Source organism: Lampetra fluviatilis, chromosome 35, assembly GCF_964198595.1.
Source record: "Lampetra fluviatilis chromosome 35, kcLamFluv1.1, whole genome shotgun sequence".
NCBI classification, from domain to species: Eukaryota; Metazoa; Chordata; class Hyperoartia; order Petromyzontiformes; family Petromyzontidae; genus Lampetra; species Lampetra fluviatilis.
In genome coordinates, this window is record NC_136309.1 from 3,217,760 (window position 1) to 3,237,978 (window position 20,219).

The following is a 20,219-nucleotide window of genomic DNA, read 5'->3' on the forward strand; positions in this document are numbered from 1 at the left end:
CGCTCTCTCACTCTGTCACTCACTCACGCTCTCACTCTCTCTCTCACTCAGTCACTCACTCCCGCTCGCTCTCTCACACTCTGTCACTCTCTCGTCCGGGTGAGGTCCCCGCTCTCGGAAATTCGCTACCCCCTCACCCCCCCTCACCCCCCCTCACCCCCCCACCCCCCCACCCCCCACCCCTCACCCCCCCACCCCCCCCACCCCCCCACCCCTCACCCCCCCACCCCCCACCCCTCACCCCCCACCCCTCACCCCCCCACCCCCCCACCCCCCCACCCCTCACCCCCCACCCCCTCACCCCCCCACCCCCCCACCCCCCACCCCTCACCCCCCCCACCCCCCCACCCCTCACCCCCCACCCCTCACCCCCCCACCCCCCCACCCCTCACCCCCCCACCCCTCACCCCCCCACCCCCCCACCCCTCACCCCCCCACCCCCCCCACCCCTCACCCCCCCACCCCTCACCCCCCCACCCCCCCACCGATCGTAAAAGGCTGAGAACGCGCCGCTCGCTCCCCCTCCCAGCCCCCTCCGCCACGCGAGATCCCCCCACGCCCCCCTCCCCCCTCCCCCCCACGCCCCCCCGTCCCCCCCCCGCCCCCCGCCGCCTCCATCTCGGGAACGTCTCCGGGTGCAGTAAACGTCGGGCCGACGGTCGACCTTGGACCTCCGAGGAGGAGGAGGAGGAGGAGAGAGGAGTAAAACATGTTTTTATTTGGTGTTAACCACCAGGGCGCCACTGGGGCTAGGAGGTGTTAACTACCTCGCCTGGTACACAGGAGGTCGTGGGGTCAGTCCAGACCCTGACGCCTGCTGCTGTAGATTTGCAGTTTGCGTGTCTCTCTCATCATCATCATCACGGTGGCCAGGAGATGTTAACTACCTCGCCTGGTACACAGCAGGTCGTGGGGTCAGTCCAGACCCTGACGCCTGCTGCCGTAGATTTGCAGTTTGCGTGTCTCACTCTCTCTCCGTCTCCCCGTAGTCGAGTGGGATTTTTCTCCGGCTCCTCCGGCTTTTCCCCTCCCGTCAGCGTCGCGCGTAATAGCGTATTCGGCGGCTGCTGCTGCTGCGATGGACGTGACGGTGAGCCCCACTTCGTTGAGCTGTCGTTTGTGGGCGCGTCGCTTCTGCAAAAAGAGCTACCCAGCTCAAGTGGGGCCTTGACCTGGTAAAATAAAATGAGTCTATTTTTTTTAGAGTTTATAGTTTAACTTCAAGGACCGCGAGCTGGGTCCCTGGTGTGCGTGTGGGTGGTGGTGGTGGTGGTGATGGGGAGCGGTAGTGTAGCGGGTAGCGATATTCCATAGCATAGTTTTTTTGGGGGGGGGGGGGTTAGATCACGTACATTTAAATCTGTCGTTAAACCCGCCACCACCCGACACAGCCGTTCATATGATGGATGATGCCGGTCGCGAAATCCTCCGTGTCAAACTGGCTAGCAGCATATTCTTGTTTCTTTCGGTAAAGTCACATAGAAGGGAAATAATAAAATGATAAAACAATAAAAATTCTCACGACGTTTCGACTGCAACACAAGCAATCATCATCAGGTGTGAAATCCACGGCAAGAAAATTTTAAAAAAGTGGCGGTCAAATTTTCTTGCTGTGGATTTCACACCTGATGATGATTGCTTGTGTTGCAGTCGAAACGTCGTGAGAATTTTTATTGTTTAATATTTATATTATTTTATCATTTCCCTTCTACGTGACCTTACCGAAAGAACCGAGAAGATGAATCCCTGCAGTCACGAAAGCTTTAAATCGAACTGTCTAGCAGCAGTAATGCCAAGGCACGTGCACCGCCGTGGGAACGCCGGGCTCGGATTGGCGAGCCGGGCGGGTTGCACTAGTAGGTGGTCATTGGAACGCCGCGATCGCCTGCAGCGGTGCATGCCGGGGCGAGGACAATTAGTTGGTCGCTGCGTGAGCTGACTAACCCTGTCGCTCACTTTGACGAGCAAAGAACAAAAGACGAGCGTTCGTGCAAGCTGCGATGTTTCAGTTTTCAGTTTCATTCATTAGGTACGAGCTGTACTACCCCGGCTTCGCCCGGGACTTGGATTCACCACACCCGGTCGCCTTTGTCTCCCCAGTGGCGATGTTCACACCACAAGAGTTACTCGTTTGAGGCTGAGTCGACCTAGGGGACGCCCAGGAGCGGGTAACAAATAATCGTCACCGGTGGTGGCCGTGAGCAGGAATCGAACTCGGGTCGCCGGGTTCGTAGCGCAGCGCGCTAACCACGACACTACAATGCGTGACGCTTCCACGTGCGCGGGTCACGTGACAGATGTGACGTCACAGCTCACTTGCCGTGCAAAAAGTAACTACATTATTGAGCTCCCCCCCCAAAAAAGTGTATTTTTATAATGTTTGCATGGTGTACAGTCTGGAAAGTACCCACATGGCAAATTTCCAGTTTGTTGCATGTCAGGAAGTACGCTAAACATTTTGAACAGGCACACATAATCACAACTTTACCTTTTATATATAAGGAAATAACCCTGTGAGCCATGTGGATCTTGACTCGGGTGCAACCGCAACAAAACAAAAACACGAACAAGAAAACATCTTCAAGTGACTACACGCAACAGAAAAATCCTGGAAAAAAACAGCAAAGTAGTAGTAGTAGCATCGTTGGGTAAATCGCACCGACCGGCTTGGGGAAGTATGGTCGAAAAACGAAAACGATTCAGCTTGACTCCCCTATGCTGCCACGCGATCCAATGCATCCTCCGCGGGCAATGTTTACCCAAAAGGTGCCGGAAATAATCCAGTTGGCTTCGTCAAATCTCACCTGGCCTGGCCTGGCTCAAGCACGAGTTGCCCCCCACCACCCCTCTCGGCCCCTCCCCCCCTAATCTCAGGCTTCCCCACCTAGCCACCAACCCACCCATCCACCCCTCCCTCTCCACTCTCTCAAAGTCTCCTTTGTAGTCCGCAAGATAGCCGAGGTGTTGACGATAAAGTTCGATACACGTTATCGCCGCCCGTTAAAATAGTTACGGTGGTGTAGGGTGGGGGTAGCGGCTTGGGGGCGGGGGAAGGTTTCTCCGTAAAAATCGCTTTCACACCTCAAGGGGCAGCACGAGGCGATAAACAAAGACAAAGATGCCCCCTGTAGCCGCACGGACCATTGGGGCAAGTGCTGTCGGCGGGCACCTGTCAAGGCCGGCACGTCACGCAGGGAAGTGCTGTGGTCAACACCAAACAACAAAGACAAAGATCCCCCCCCCGCCGGTATAGCCTTTAACAGATTGTTGGGGCAAGTGCTGTTAGAGTGCAGCACTGAATGAATGAAGGCCGGAACAGCACACGAGGAGTTGGAGTGGCCAGCACCACGCCCGCCCGGCCGCCTTTGTCTCCCGAGTGGCGATGTTTACACATCGCACCAGGTGCTACGTTTGAGGCTGAGTCGACCTAGGAGAGGTCGATTCAGCCAACGGTGTTGGCCGTGTACGCAGACGACTAACTGCTACACTACCGCTCCCCATTCAAAAAAAGACAAAGATCCCCCGTATAGCCGTAACAGACTGTATGGGCAAGTGCTGTTAGCGAGCACCTATGAAGGCCAGCACGGCACACGAGGGGGTGGGTGGCCAGCACCACGCCCGACCGCCTTTGTCTCCCCAGTGGCGATGTTTACACATCGCACTGGGTAAACTCATTTGAGGCTGAGTCGACCTAGGGGAGGTCCAGGACCGGCCCAGATAATCGTCACTGGTGTTTGCCGTGAGCGGGAATCGAACCCGGATCGCCGGGTTCATAGCGCAGTGCGCTAACCGCTACATTTTCACACTCACGCTGCAGAACAGGGGCAGAACATACAACCTCCACACAGAAAGTCACCCGAGTAGGAATTCGAACCTAGGGCCTTATTAGCTGCGAAGCACAAGCGTAACCACTGCTTCGTCAGTAATCACCGACTGATGCTGAAAGTATTGCGTGGTATTCTTTGCGTCTTTCAGTAGTAAGTACAGTGACAATAAGTACAATTATAAACGCGTAACTCTTGCAACCTCGGTTATCACGGTGGCAACATCTGGTAACGCCCCCATAGAAGTGACGTCACAGCGCTTTGCAAAGGAGTGTGGGTATTTTCTAAAATGGCGGTTGAGCACACGTCACAGCGTCAGAGTCACGTGGGGCCATTCTTTGTCAATCCGGTGGGAAAAAATTCGATTAATTATTTACAAGTGTTGTGCGCTGTTGTTTGCCAATAATAACGATGATTGTTGTTAAAAAGCGACAACATTAATTATATCTGCTACGTGTTTCCCAATTGACAACCCTGGGCCTACTTTGCAAAGTGAGATGTTCCGTCTCAAGGGAAACTTCCAGGTGAAGTATTTGAGTAAGAGATAAAGAAAATTGTGATGATGGCAATGTTGATGGCAATGTTGATGACGTTGTTGATGACGATCATTATTATGCAAACAAAGATCATGATGACAAATATGATAATGGCAGTGACGATGTTGTAGATTATAACGGTGATGACATAGATGACAGCGGCAATGTTAACAGCGATGATGATGATGATGATGATAATGACGATGATGACGATGTAAGCGACGTTGACGATGATAATGATGAACACGATGATGGTGAAAACGGAAGTGACAATGTTGACGATGTTGATTTAAAGCTTTCGTGACTGCAGGGATTCATATTCTTGGTTCTTTCGGTAAAGTCACGTAGAAGGGAAATAATACAATAATAAAAATATTAAACAATACAAATTATCACGACGTTTCGACTGCAACACAAGCAATCATCATCAGGTGTGAAATCCACAGCAAGAAAATTTGACCGCCACTTTTTTCAAATTTACTTGCCGTGGATTTCACACCTGATGTTGATTGCTTGTGTTGCAGTCGAAACGTCGTGATATTGTTTATTATTTTATTATTTTATTATTTCCCTTCTACGTGACTTTACCGAAAGAACCAAGAATATAATGTCGACAATGTTGATTATAATTATAATGATGACGAGGATCACAATGTTAATTATGGTAATGAAGATGATTACTTAAAAGATGACAACAACGAGGTTGACGACAATGATGATGACGACGACAATGACAATGTCAGTGACGTTGACGACGATGACAATGATGACGATGATGATGACAACGACGATGACAATGTCAGTGACGTTTACGATGACGACGATGATGACGACGACGATGACAATGTCAGTGATGTTTACGATGACGACGACGACGATGATGACGACGATGATGACGATGTGGGTTGCCCCCTTGCCAGCTTGCGACTGCCATCCGGTGGGCTCCTCGGGCAAGACGTGCAACCAGACGAGCGGGCAGTGCCCGTGCAAGGACGGGGTCACGGGGCTCACCTGCAACCGCTGTGCGCGCGACTACCAGCAGAGCCGCTCGCCCGTCGCACCCTGCATACGTACGTGCACACACACACACACACAGACAAAGGTCACCCGTGTAGCCTTAACGGACTGGAGGGGGCAAGTGCTGTATAGCGAGTAGTACCTGTGATGGCCAGCACGGTACACGAAGGGGGTGGGTGGCAAGCAGCCACGCCCGACCGCCTTTGGAACCGGTCCCGGGCCTCCCCTAGGTCGACTCAGCCTGACACACACATACACAAGACAAAGGTCCCCCGTGTAGCCTTAACGGACTGTTGGGGCCAGTTGCTGTGCTGTTAGCGAGCAGCACCACCGAACGAAGGCCGGTTTACGGCACATGAAGGGGGTAGGCGGCAGGCACACTCGCCCGGCCGCCTTTGTCACCCCAGCGGCGACGTTGTACACACCACGACAGGTGCTCATTTGAGGCTGAGTCGACCTAGGGGAGGCGCAGGACCGGTATTGGTGGCCGTGAGCGGGACTCGAACTCGGGTCGTCGGGTTTTCGTAGCTGCAATGCAGCGCTGCGGAGGCAGCAGCAAAGGTTGGTGGATCACATGCAGATCGTTGGGAACCTCACTTGTCGTGGGCGCCGAGGAGGAGCCGTTCCCCGGCTCGCCAGGAGAAGTCGGTGCAGGAAGAAAAAGAATCCGTGGGCTCCACCTGTTCCATCTGTAACGGGGGGATTGAGCGTTGCCCCCTCGCGCACGCAGGTTCTCTCCGGGCGCTCCGGTTCCCTCTCACGTGTACTAACACTCGTTAATTGGCTGAAAAACATCTGGATGCATAGAGGGCCGCCGAGCTTAGGCAGTTTTTGGTACTGGCTCCTCCGCCTGGCTGTTGCATTTCCCCGCTCGTCTGTGCCTCTGAGTCGTCGCTCTCTCTCTCTCTCTCTGTGTGTCTGTGTCTACGAGAGCGTGCGGATGCCATGCAACAGTGGCGGGGAGTGAGGGTGGGGATGGGAGTCCAGTGTTGCGAGTTGACATGATCCTCGTTGTTGTTGTTGTCCGTGTTGTTGTTGTTGTTGTTGCTGCTGCTGCTGCAGGAATCCCTCATGCCGAGCCGACTCCGATGGTCACGACGACACAGGCGCCAAAAGGTTTGTCCACGTCGCGCGCGTCAAACGGATCGTGAGACTACGCATGTGTGTGCGTGCGTGTGCGTGTGCGTGCGTGCATGTGTGAGGTTGATTTAGCCTCAAATGAGTACCTGGTGCGGTGCGTAAAAACATCGCCACTAGGGAGACAAAGGCGGCTGGACGTGGTTCTGGCCACCCACCCCCTCGTGTGCCGTTCCGGCCTTCACAGGTGCTACTCGCTAACAGCACTTGCCCCAACAGCCTGTTAAGGCTATACGCGGGATCTTTGTCTTTGTGCGTGTCATCTCAGTCAGTCAACCCACGGCGCCTGGGTCTGCCCCGTGCCCTCCTGCCAGCGGGTGTTAGACACTTTACGTGGCATTAAAGTGCACCTAGCCTGGCACAAACGCCGCGGTGACGTCACCGCCACTTAGTGGCGAATGGCGGTGGTTGTCGTTGTGTGTGTGAGTTGACTCAACTTCAAATCAGCTACCTGCTGCGCTGTGTAAATGTCGCCAATGGGGAGACAAAGGCGGCCGGCCGTGGTGCTGGCCACCCCACCCTCTCGTGCGACATGCTGGCCTCCAATAATGCTGATTAATCTTCTTGGTTCTTTCGGTAAAGTCACGTAGAAGGGAAGTAATAAAATAATAAAAATAAAACATAATAAAACAATTCTCACGACGTTTCGGCCACAACGCAAGCAGCCGTCCTCAGGTGAAAACCAGGTCTGTCGAGGCGACAGCGTCTGAATGAAACAGCACACGTGCTTGGAGCATATATATAAGCTGGGTTGGAAGGGGGGTTGTGGCCGAAACGTCGTGAGAATTGTTTTATTATGTTTTATTTTTATCATTTTATTACTTCCCTTCTACGTGACTTTACCGAAAGAACCAAGAAGATGAATCCCTGCAGTCACGAAAGCTTTAAATCGAAAAATGCTGATTAAGTGTGAATAACCCGACAGGTAACGTGTACTGAATGTATGTGCGTTGAACTTCGTTCGCACCGTACGTAGCCAACCAACATAATATATTCCAATGGAACCTCATTTGCCAGTAACACAATATGATAGTTGGTTTTTTATCCTTTTGTCTGGCAACAAAACTGACACCTTTTTACAAGGAGTCATGTTTGCATTGACCACAATACCTGCAGTCGGAATGCAAACAAAAAACACAACTCTGATAATGTATGCACTGTCCTTGAAGTTGATTGGTCCACACCCGAGACAGCTTTCCTTAGAGCCAATCAATTTCAAGGACAGTGCATACATTATCAGAGTTATGTTTTTTGTTTTAAATCCGACTGCATGTATTGTGGTCAATGCAAACATGACTACTTGTAAAAAAGGTGTCAGTTTTGTTGCCAGATAAAAGGGTGAAAAAACAATTATCATAACAAAATATATTGTTATACATATGGATTACATCAACACCCCTGGGTTCTGTGCACTTGGTATGTGCACAGTGATGAAATCACCCGACCAGGTGAAGACCAGGTCTGTCGGGGAGACAGCGTTGTGGCCGAAACGTCGTGAGAATAATTTTATTATGTTTTATTTTAATTATGTTATTACTTCCCTTCTACGTGACTTTACCGAAAGAACCAAGAAGATGAATCCCTGCAGTCACGAAAGCTTTAAATCGAAATTCACCCGACCGTACTTAAGAAAAAAAACAGGCAGGGCACTTCACAATGTTGGCAATCGCCTGGTGATGCTGGTTGTTTTTGTATGCACCGGCGATAACGTGGTGAACTCAAGTTGTAAGTGTTCTTGTGGGTTGCTCTCCAACACAGCGGTGGTGCTGAAGTCGAAACTAACTGGGCGCCACGGTGGCGAGATGTTTACAACCTCGCCTGGTATTCAGGAGGTCGTGGGTTTGATGCCGACCCTGATGCCTGCTGTATATTTGAAGTTTTCGCGTCTCTCTCCCAGCTTAGAGACACACTTAAGCGGTTGTGCTTTCGCTAAGTTGTCCCCCACCTGAAGAAGGACGCTTGTGTTGCGCCCGAAACGTCGTGATTTAATTTATTTAAATTTTTTACCACCCTGACTTTACCGAAAAAAACAAAGAGTTCTAGATTTGAAGCTTTCGTGACTGCAAGGATTCATATTCTTAGGTTTTTTCGGTAAAGTCACGTAGGTAAAAAATTAAAATTAATAAAAGTAAAATAAAAATAAAATAAAAATCACGACGTTTCGGAGGCAACTCACTTGATACAGCTATCGTGCTGTGACGGTTCCACCTGAAGACGGAAGCTTGTGTTGCCTCCGAAACGTCGTGATTTTTATTTTATTTTCATTTTACTTTTATTAATTTTAATTTGTTTTACCTACGTGACTTTACCGACAAAACCTAAGAATATGAAACCAAAGAGTATGGATTGTTACATCTACTACTAGTACGTACGGCAATCATTGACCCAGCAGCGGTTTGACTCAACGAGTGGTCCAGCAGTGGGTCGAACGGAATTGACCCGGCAGTGCACGGATCCACAGCTGTGCTGCCGATGAAAGTATTGTCGGTGTTTGTGATGAAGACAAAGATCTCCCCCGTGCTGTTGGGGGCAAGTGCTGGGGGGGGGGGGGTGGCCAGCACCACGCCCGGCCGCATTTGTCTCTCCCAGTGGCGATGTTTTACGACGCAGCGTGGCCAGGTACTCATTTGAGGCTGAGTCGACCTAGGGGAGGAAGCCCCGGACCCGGTTCGGATATAATCGTCACTCATAGGCGGAGTTTGACTTCTACATTTCGGGGGTTGGGGGGGGTTCGCTTTGAACCTCATATGAGGAATCGCGGGCGCACGTAATTATTTTATTTATTTTAAAATCTTAATTGTAAACTGCTGAAGATACATTAATAAAGGTGCCCAGTTTGCGAGGGAGGGGGGGGCATTGCCCCCCATGCCCCTCCCAAACTCGGCCCACGTCCTCATCGGTGCTGGTGGCCGTGAGTGGGAATCGAACCGGGACCTCCACCTGGTTCGCAGCGCAGCGACGCTGAGGATTTGCAGTCGCGGCCACCTCCACCACCAACCCACCCACCAACCCACCCACCAACCCCCACCAACCCACCCACCAATCAACCTCCCACCAACACACCCACCAACCCACCAACCACCACCAACCCACCCACCAACCCACCCCCACCAACACACCAACCCAACCCACCTCCCACCAACCCACCATCCCACCCACCCCTCACCAACCCACCCACCTCCCACCCACCCCCCATCAACCCACCATCCCACCCACCCACCCACCCCCCACCAACCCACCCACCCCCACCAAAACCACCCACCCACCAACCCACCCACTTCCCATCAATCCACCCACCCCCCACCAACCCACCCACCTCCAATCAACCCACACACCCCCCACCAACCCACCCACCACCAACCCACCCACCCCCCCACCAACCCACCCCCCAACCCACCCACCTCCCACCAACCCACCTACCCCCCACCAACCCACCTACCAACCCACCCACCAACCCACCCCCCAACCCACCCACCTCCCACCAACCCACCTACCCCCCACCAACCCACCTACCAACCCACCCACCAACCCACCCCCCAACAACCCACCCACCAACCCACCCCCCAACAACCCACCCACCCCCACCAACCAACCCACCCACCCCCCAACAACCCACCCACCCACCCCCACCAACCAACCCACCCACCCCCACTAACCCACCCACCAACCCACCAACCCACCCACCACCAACCCACCCACCCTCAACAACCCACCCACCCCCCACCAACCCACTCACCAACCCACCCACCCTCACAAACCAAACTAGATGAGCTTTAGCCGGGCGCGCGCGCGCGCGAGACTAAGACGAAGACGAAGAAGAAGACGAAGTGGGAAAGTAAATAAATAAACGAGGCCAAACAACAACGGGGGCGAAATGAGATAGATAAATAATGAAAATATCCCCCTGCGTACACAAATAAAGACTGAGCGAGCGGGCGGGCGGGCCAATGAATGAACGAACGAGAGAGAAAGGCGGAGTGGGAGGAGAGCGAGGAGAGCGAGGAGAGGGAGCGAGATGCAGGAGGTTTCTACAAAAAAAGTGTGGGGGGTGGGGGGGTGGGGATGGAGCGCTCCCAGAGGCGCGACAGCAGACAGAGGCCACTTTGTGTTCGGATAGAATCGTGATGGACCCTGCCTGCCTGCCTGCTCCTCCTCCTCCTCCCCGCGCCCTTTGTGTGGAGGTGACGACGCGTGAATCGAGAGGGGCTACGGACGAGAATGGGGTGGGTGGTGGTGGGGGGAGGCTGGGAGTAGGGGGAGGGAGAAGTGGTGGGAGGTGGTAAAGTCGGGGGGGTGGAGGGTCCCCACGTTGCCTTCTCTGGGTTCGTGTGGCCTCACCGCCGCCGATTCGTGAACTGCCTCGGCTTGCTGCGGAGTGGTCGTGAGGACGCCGCTGACGCAGTGGAGGAACTTGCGGGCTTATTGCATTGGGGGCGGGGGGAGGGGGGGAGCGGTGGCGCAGTGGTGAGCGCGCTGCGCTACGCACCCGGCAGCCCGAGTTCGATTACCGCTCGCGCCCATCAACACCGGTGACGATTATCTGAACCACAGGTCGACTCAGCCTCAATGGAGTGTCGGTGTGTAAACATCGCCACTGACCATTGACTGCTATCTCAGTCAATGGTTAACCGGTTCTGGGCCTCCCCTAGGTCGACTCAGCCTCCAATGAGGCCGGTGTTGATTTGAGGTGCGGCTACTTAACAGCGCCGGAGAGGCAAAGGCGGCCGGGCGTGAGATGTTGACCACACCACCCCTCGTGTTCCGTGACGTCCTTCATCGGTGCCACTCGCGAACGACGCCCGGCACCCAACATTCTGTTGAAATCAAATCCCAGCCAATCAGTGTTCGAGTCGATAACATCGGCGGCGAGTCGTATTCCTCTCCCCTAGATCGGCTCAGCCATAAAACTGCTGCGGTGTGCAAACACAAAGGCGTGCCAGCCGGCGTCCTTGACACCAGTTCCTACCGTGGAGGTTGGTCTGACCACTGAGCAATTGGCTCGTTATCGGTAAGATAAGCGCGCCACACTTCACTGCAGTTATAGTACCTAGAAACCCCTTCCTACCGACCCCACCTCCCCCCCAATTGCAAGGGTGAGGTGCAGGGAGCGGCTCGCACTGCTGCTCAATACAACATCTCAGCGAATAGCAATCGGCGCAAAAGCAACTTCTTTGCGAGAAGAATTGTTACTTTTTTAAATCCTTTATATTAAGTTCGCTTGCTTGCTTGCTTGCGTGCTTGCTTGCTTGCGTGCTTGCTTGCGTGCTTGCTTGCGTGCTTGCTTGCGTGCTTGCTTGCTTGCTTACGACCGTGCAAATCTTTCGGTCGTTTTTTAACCCACTTCCCGTGATCCAATCGAGCTGACATTTTCCACACAGACTCGTTGTGCGAGACAATAAATGTTCGTGAAAAAAAATTCCCTAAATTTTACACTTTTTAGGCAAAAAAAAATGTATTTTACATATGTTCAAATATAACTCATTCATGGCTTTGGCTGAACGTCACAGTATAAGAGCCCAGAGCGTAACCCCTCCACAGGACGTGGCGGAGTAGCACAGTTGGTAGCGCCCTCGCTTCCCATGCCAAAGGTCGCGGGATCGATCCCCGCGTCCTCCACAGGCGAATATATTTTTAAATTCTTTATATTAAGTTCGCTTGCTTGCTTAGGACCGTGCAAATCTTTCGCTCGTTTTTTAACCCACTTCCCGTGATCCAATCGAGCTGACATTTTCCACACAGACTCGTTGTGTGTGACAATTAATTTTCGTGAAAAATAATTTCCAAAATTTTACACTGTTTAGGGAAAACAAATTAAATATTTAATTACCAATTGCTTAATACTGGCAGACAATCATCTGACCCATAGGTGGCAGCCATCTCAAGCCAGAGGACGAGAAGACTCTAGCCGCCACGCATATAAAGGATTTATAGTGAAAAACTTTGTTTTTACGGGTTTACTTGTTATCTCTCTCGACAAACAGCGCACAAGCACCGTGAACGAAGCTAAAAACGTTTCAATCTTGATTTGAAGCTTTCGTGACTGCAGGAATCTATATCTCTTTGGTTCTTTCGGTAAAGTCACGTAGGTATAAACATTTTAATAGATCACGACGTTTCCTACGTCAGCAGTCCTGCTGCTGTGTTTGTTTCACACCTGATGACGGCTGCTTGTGTTGCGATCGAAACGTCGCGATCTTTTATTATTTTTTTATACCCACGTGACTTTACCGAAATAACCAAAGGGTACGAAAACGTTTCATTTTATTTGACCGGGTAAGGCCCCAAGTGAGCCGTGTAGCTCTTTTTCAGAAGCAAATCACAGCTCAACGAAGTGCGCTTCTCGTGGGGGGAAGATTGCCAGCAGCCAAAAACTGTAAACGCGTGATGTTCATTCTGAATGTGGAGAGAGAGAGAGAAAAAACCGGAGGACATGGAGAGAGAGAGTAGCCTTTACCAGACTGTTGGGACAAGTGCTGTTAGCGAGCAGCAACCTATGAAGGCCGGCACGGCATGCGAGGAGGTGGGTTGGGAGGAACACACACACAGAGACACGCACAGTCGTACACACATACACACACACACAGACAAATATTCTCCCGTCCAGCCTTAACAGACTGTAGGTGCAAGTGCTGTTAGCGAGCACCTATGAAGGCCGGAACGGCACACGAGGGGGTGAGTGGCCAGCACCACGCCCAGCCGCCTTTGTCTCCCTAGTGGCGATGTTTACACACCGCACCAGGTACTCATTTGAGGCTGAGTCGACCTAGGGGAGGCCCGGGACCGGTTCAGATAATCGTCACTGGGTGTTGTCCGTGAGCGGGAATCGAACCCGGGTCGCCAGGTTCATAGCGCAGCGCGCTAACCGCTACACCACCGCTCCCCACACACACGGACACACACACACGCGCGCACGCAACCCAGCCGCATGCATGCGCCACGCACTAACCAAAGTTGCAGAGCTGTGGACGCGCGTTTGGCCACCCGTCAGGAATTTCACGATTCTCGGCTGACGCTTCGTCGCACGTTCCATTGCGTGCGATTAGAAGAAAACCGAGGACTACGGGAGAGGGACGAAGGAGCTTGCAGCTCTGGTGAAGTAAACGCGGCTGAGTGATGAACAATCCCCCCACGGTCGTTCGCTCGTTCGCGCACTCGCTCAGTCACCCGTTCATTCATTCATTCTCCGGGCATTAGTCTGCCAGTAGGCGTTCAATGTTGACGTGTGTGGTGGTCTAGCCTAGGGCACCCCCAGTGGCAGCTGTCCCTGTGTGGGACAAGGCGACTCGGCACCTGGCCTGTAAACGGCGCATTAGTCTGCCAGTCGGCAGCAATTAATTACTGCTCCTGATGCTGCTACTGCTGCTGATCATGCTGCTGATGCTGCTCCTGCTGCTACTACTGCTGCTGCTGCTCCTGCTGGTTGCTTCTCCTGCTGCTACTACTGCTGCTGCTGCTACTACTGCCCCTGCTCCTGTTGCTGCTGCTACTACTGTTGCTGCTGCTGCTGCTACTGCTGCTGCTCCTGTTGCTGCTGCTGCTGCTACTCCTGTTGCTGCTGCTGCTGCTGCTGCTACTCCTGTTGCTGCTGCTGCTACTGCTGCTGCTCCTGTTGCTGCTGCTGCTGCTGCTGCTGCTGCTGTTGCTGCTACTACTGCTGCTACTCCTGTTGCTGCTGCTGCTACTGCTGCTACTACTGTTGCTGCTGCTGCTGCTACTGCTGCTGCTCCTGTTGCTGCTGCTGCTGCTACTCCTGTTGCTGCTGCTGCTACTGCTGCTGCTCCTGTTGCTGCTGCTGCTACTGCTGCTGCTCCTGTTGCTGCTGCTGCTGCTACTCCTGTTGCTGCTGCTACTGCTGCTGCTCCTGTTGCTGTTGCTGCTGCTGCTACTGCTGCTGCTCCTGTTGCTGCTGCTGCTGCTGCTGCTACTCCTGTTGCTGCTGTTCCTGCTGCTGTTGCTGCTGCTGCTACTGCTGCTGCTCCTGTTGCTGCTGCTGCTACTGCTGCTGCTCCTGTTGCTGCTGCTGCTGCTGCTGCTGCTCCTGCTGTTGCGTGTAATCCCAATTGGAGCCTGACTCCAGCAGCGGCCTACTGCTGCTTGTGACGTCAGGGGGAATCTTGAACGGCCACTGTGACGCAGGCGGCACGTGCCGTTTGCCGTGGTCGTCACGGCAAGCGGCGGTGACCGGGGGGCGGCGGGGGGGCGGCTGGAATATCGAACGGCGAAGCTTCGCATCGACGAAACGACGCCGCGGCCCGCCGCTCAGCTTTGCGCCGACAGCCAAGCGCCGGTCGGCTTGCCTACCGCTCAACTGTCACTACCTACTCTTAGGTTTTTTCGGTAAAGTCACGTAGGTAAAAAATTAAATTAAAAGTTAATAATGGAAATAACATAAAATAATAAATCACGACGTTTCGGAGGCAACACAAGTCTCCGTCATCAGGTGGGACCGTCACAGCTAAAATTACCCACCTGATGAGGGAGACTTGTGTTGCCTCCGAAACGTCGTGATTTATTATTTTATTTCATTTCCATTATTAACTTTACATTTTATTTTTTACCTACGTGACTTTACCGAAAAAAACCTAAGAGTATGAATCATTGCAGTCACGAAAGCTTCAAATCTAGAATGTAACTACCTAAACTACTAAACAATTAATAAAGTAAACTCGACTTTTTTTTCAATTCGACCAGGTGTAAGGCCCCTCTGAGCTACGCAGCTGTTGTTCAGAAGCGACTCTGGTCACCGCAAATGATCGCTCAAATTCATAGCAGCAGGCGTCAGGGTCGGGATCGAACCCTACGACCTCCTGCACACCAGGCGAGGTAGTTAACATCTCCTAGTCACCGTGATGATGATGAGAGAGACACACGCAAACTGCAAATATACAGCAGCAGGCGTCAGGGTCGGGATCGAACCCTACGACCTCCTGCACACCAGGCGAGGTAGTTAACATCTCCTAGTCACCGTGATGATGATGAGAGAGACACACGCAAACTGCAAATATACAGCAGCAGGCGTCAGGGTCGGGATCGAACCCTACGACCTCCTGCACACTAGGCGAGGTAGTTAACATCTCCTAGTCACCGTGATGATGATGAGAGAGACACACGCAAACTACAAATATACAGCAGCAGGCGTCAGGGTCGGGATCGAACCCTACGACCTCCTGTATACCAGGCGAGGTAGTTAACATCTCCTAGTCACCGTGATGATGATGAGAGAGAGAGACGCAAACTGCAAATATACAGCAGCAGGCGTCAGGGTCGGGATAGAACCCTACGACCTCCTGTATACCAGACGAGGTAGTTAACATCTCCTAGTCACCGTGATGATGATGAGAGAGAGAGACGCAAACTCCAAATATACAGCAGCAGGCATCAGGGTCTGGATCGAACCCTACGACCTCCTGTACACCAGGCGAGGTAGTTAACATCTCCTAGCCACCGTATTCGGAAGAACACGCGACAGAAGCTGTGCGCGCGCGTGGTTTTTCTTCCTTGTTTAGAGATCACGGTTATCTTTAAACAGGGTCCGCACAATGTTACCATTGACGAAAAGGTCACGTGCTTGTTTTTTGTTGTTCATAAGAGTTGTCTGTCCATAAGACGTTCAGACCGTAGACAAATAGGCCGTGTAAGTCACGTAGCGTGCCGGCCAAATCTGTTCGGAAATGACCTTTTATTCATAGACGCTGACTGCCCCCAGTGGCTGTGCAAGGGTGTATACCCCGGCACCTCCGATTAGCATGGTTGGCTACGTACGGTGCGAAAGAAGTTCGCCACGCGTGCACACAACGCCGAGATTTCCAGCAAAGCCTCAACGAACGCCTTTTCGGGATGATCGATCCCGCTTGCAAATGTGTGGGAAGTTTTTGTTTAGTAATAGGTTTTTACCCTTTCAACTGGTACAAAAACTGACACCTTTATACAAGGCATCATGTTTGCAATAACCACAACACAAGCAGTCAAAATGCAAAAAAAAAGAAAACACCGCTGATGATGATAATGATATGCACTGTCCTTGAAGTTGATTGGTCCACACCCGAGACAGCTTTTCTTAGAGCCTAGTCTCCATTGGTGTTGGACCAGATGACGCCAAAAGGCGCACAACTCAAAGACAGCGCACTATCAAGAGTATTGAGAGCTCGGGGTGAAGCATTTACACTATGAGACATCTCCTTTACCAGTGGCAAAATATAGTAGTAGGTTTGCACCCTTTCAACTGGTACAACAACTGACACCTTTATACAAGGCATCGTGTTTGCAATAAGCACAACACAAGCAGTCAAAAGGCCAACAAAAAGAAACAACTCTGATGATGATGATAATGATATGCACTGTCCTTGAAGTTGATTGGTCCACACCCGAGACAGCTTTTCTTAGAGCCTAGTCTCCATTGGTGTTGGACCAGATGACGCCAAAAGGCGAACTAGGTTTTTGTTTTTTAATTCTCCATCATCACGATCATTAGCAGCAGCAGCAGCAGCATCAGCAACAGGAGCAGAATATCAGTAACAAAAAACAAAATTACGTTTTACGAGAAATCAACCGGGCAGGTCGCGAGGGGTAGACATGCGGGTGACTGTCCATCTCTTGCAAGACGTCTTGGGTGCGCGCGTGGAAGAGGGAATTCAATTCGGTGAGCTCCGACCAGCGGAGGCCTTATCGGCTAGCAAGTGCCCATCATGGAGAAGTCACTTTTAGGGCTGCACCTTTAACAGTGTTATGATTTACGGGGGGGGAGGGGGGGTGGAGGTGGGGGGCAGAAATCAGGCGAGAGAGGCCACGTAGCGTGCGGAGAGGCGTGAGCGGACCTCTGAAAGGGGGGCGATTGGCTCAATTAGTGATCTGTCAGCGTCTGCAAATAATTAGACTTTGGGTTGATGTCAGGTTTTGTTTTGTGGGAGGGAGGGAGCAGTGTGGGGGTGGGGGAGGAGGGGGGGTGCATGGGGGTAGGCTGGGAGCGGCGTTGCTGCGAGGCAGCAGAGGTACCCGAGTCCACGGTCCGTTGTTGGTGCTTTCTGTGGCCGGACATTGTGTCCCGGATAAAATGTGTCCCATTGTCCAAGTGGAGCGATCGCCATCCCACCCCCCACCTCCCCCCCCCCCCCCACTTCCCCCCCCCCCCACCAACTCACCACCACCACGTCCTCCCAGCTCTCTCGCTCTCTGCCTACTCCTCCTCCGCGCCCGTCCGTACAACTGCCGCCACACACGCACAGACGATGCGTTTATATGTGTGTGAACTGTATGTAGATTGAGGGACGAGGAATGGAGAGGGAGGGGAGGGAGGGGGAGGCGGGGTTGGTTGGGTGGGTGGGAGATGAGCGACGCTCTCCCGGCATCGGACGGACGGACGGAGGAGGAGGAGAGGGGAGGAGGAGGGGAGGAGGCTGTAAAAAAAGGCAGAGGAAGACGGCGCGTGATTTATAGGCAGCGGCCGCTATTCAGCCGACAGCAAAAAGCTGAAGGGAACCCTTTGTGCGTAGTGTGTGGGGTGTGTGCCATTGTAAGGGTGCGACACAGCCACACACACACACACGCACGTGTGTGTGTGTGTGTGGCTGTATGTGTGTGTGTGGTATGTCATTGTAAAGGTTGCACATAGACAAAGATTCCCCCCCCGCTCGTATAGCCTGAACCGACTTTTGTGGCAAGTGCTGTTAGCGAGCCCCTTGCGAAGGGCCGGCGTGGGTGGCCCGCCCGGCCGCCTTTGTCTCCCTCGTGGCGGCCATGTGTACGCAGCAGCGCACTCAGTCCGCGTGTCTTCCCGTGTGTCCCTTAGACTGTGACGTCTACTGCAAGCCATCGAAGGGCAAAGTGAAGATCACGCTGCAGAAATACTGCAAGAAAGACTACGGTGAGCGCCGGCGGTGGTGCAACTGGTGCAACTGGTGCAACTGGTGCAACTGGTGCAACTGGTGCAACTGGTGCAACTGGTGCAACTGGTGCAACTGGTGCAACTGGTGCAACTGGTGCAACTGGTGCAACTGGTGCAACTGGTGCAACCGCACCGATGCCGGCAGTGATAATCGTCGAGGCGGTCCCCTGTCCAATTTTCTCCGCCACCCGATTCCCCCGCTACTCACACGCCCCCCCCCCGCCCCTCCCCCGCCCCCCCCCCCGCCCCGCGGGCCCCGGTGCAGTTGCACCGCCTGCGCGCTCGGCAGCTTTGCCCCCACCCCCCCACCCCCCGCTCCAACGGGGTGGTTCCGTTGGTAGAAATTTGGCAGATTTGGACCACGCGTGGCCGACTCTGTTTGCGCATTGCATCGCAGGATCTTTAAGCGAGTGGGTGGGTGACCTGCAGTGTGGTGGTTGAACACTGTGTGGATGAGTGGGTGGGTGGGTGAGTGGGTGGGTGAGTGAGTGAGTGAGTGGGTGGGTGAGTCGGTGGGTTGGTGAGTGGGTGAGAAGGTGGGTGAGTGGGTGAGAAGGCGGGTGAGTTGGTTGGTTAGTGGGTGGGTGAGTGGGTGGATGAATGAGTTAGTGGTGGGTGGGTGAGTGAGTGAGTGAGTGGGTGGATGAATGAGTGAGTGGGTGGGTGGGTGAGTGGGTGGGTGGATGAGTAAGTGGGTGAGTAAGTGGGTGAGTAAGTGGGTGGGTGAGTGGCTGAGTGGCTGAGTGGCTGAGTGGCTGAGTGGCTGAGTGGCTGAGTGGCTGAGTGGCTGAGTGGCTGAGTGGCTGAGTGGCTGAGTGAGTGAGTGAGTGGGTGGGTGAGTGGGTGGGTGACCTGCAGTGTGGTGGTGGTTGCACACAGAGTAGATGAGACGACACAGTGAGTCTGGATTCCTGAATGAACGTGCGAACCTCACAAGCAGGTGACTGCCCACCCGTGCGTCAGTGACTCGTGCAGCCCGCGTCACAGGCGTCTGTCGCCCGGCTTCGAACTCGGCAGCCTCTGACGAGCCACCTCCACCACGATGATTCTAACGACCCCCCCTGCACCCCACCCCCCCACCTGCGCAGCGCTTCACCTCCACCTGGTGAGCCGCTCGGCGGTGCGCGAGTGGACGCGCTTCACCGCCGAGATCCGCTCCGTCTTCAAGTGGGGCGGGGGCCCCTCGGGCGTGGGGCCCCCCGCGGCCGCCCCCCCGGCGCCGCCCCCACCGGCCCCCCACGACGCGGCGACGTTGCGGCTTCGTGGCGGCAATGGTGGCAACGGCGGCGGCAACGGCAACAACCGGCGGCGCGCGCGCGGCAAGAAGCAGGGCAAGCGGCGTCACCAGCAGCAGCAGCAACAACAGCAACAACAGCAACAACAGCAGCAACAGCAGCAGCATCCGCAGCAGTGGCTGTGGATCCGCAGCAGGGACCTGGCGTGCCGCTGCCAGAAGCTGCGCGTGGGCCGCTCCTACCTGCTGCTGCTCAGCTCCTCGTCGCCCGCGGGGGGGGGCTCGGGCCCCCCCGCCGAGGCTCCCTCGCAGGGGTCTTCGCAGGGTCCCCTTCGCACCCAGCAGCAGCAGCAGCAGCAGGGCCCGCTGGTGGCCGACCGCGCCAGCGTGATTGTGCAGTGGCGCGACGCGTGGGCACGCCGACTCCGCCGCTTCCACCGCAGGGAGAAGAGCGGCAAGTGTGGAGTGCCCTGAGTCCCGGTGCCGCGGGGGGCGGGCGGGCGGGTGGGGGCGCGGGGGGCGGGCGGGTGGGGGAGCGGGGGGCGGGGGGCGCGGAGGGCGACTTAGTCGAGTCCTAGACTCTGGGTGGT

General features: G+C 54.1%; 1 protein-coding gene across 1 annotated transcript in view; it reads left to right on the top strand.

The window, feature by feature from the left end:
- Nucleotides 1–20,114, top strand: part of LOC144944519 (netrin-1-like) — a 30,004-nt gene extending 9,890 nt beyond the window's left edge. The window contains exons 4-7 of the mRNA XM_078872734.1: nucleotides 5,281–5,430; nucleotides 6,440–6,493; nucleotides 18,300–18,374; nucleotides 19,484–20,114. Of these exons, the coding sequence (XP_078728860.1) occupies nucleotides 5,281–5,430; nucleotides 6,440–6,493; nucleotides 18,300–18,374; nucleotides 19,484–20,103 (899 nt within the window). The 3' untranslated portion in view covers nucleotides 20,104–20,114. The remainder of the gene's footprint in view (nucleotides 1–5,280; nucleotides 5,431–6,439; nucleotides 6,494–18,299; nucleotides 18,375–19,483) is intronic.
- The last annotated feature ends 105 nt before the right edge of the window (nucleotides 20,115–20,219 follow it).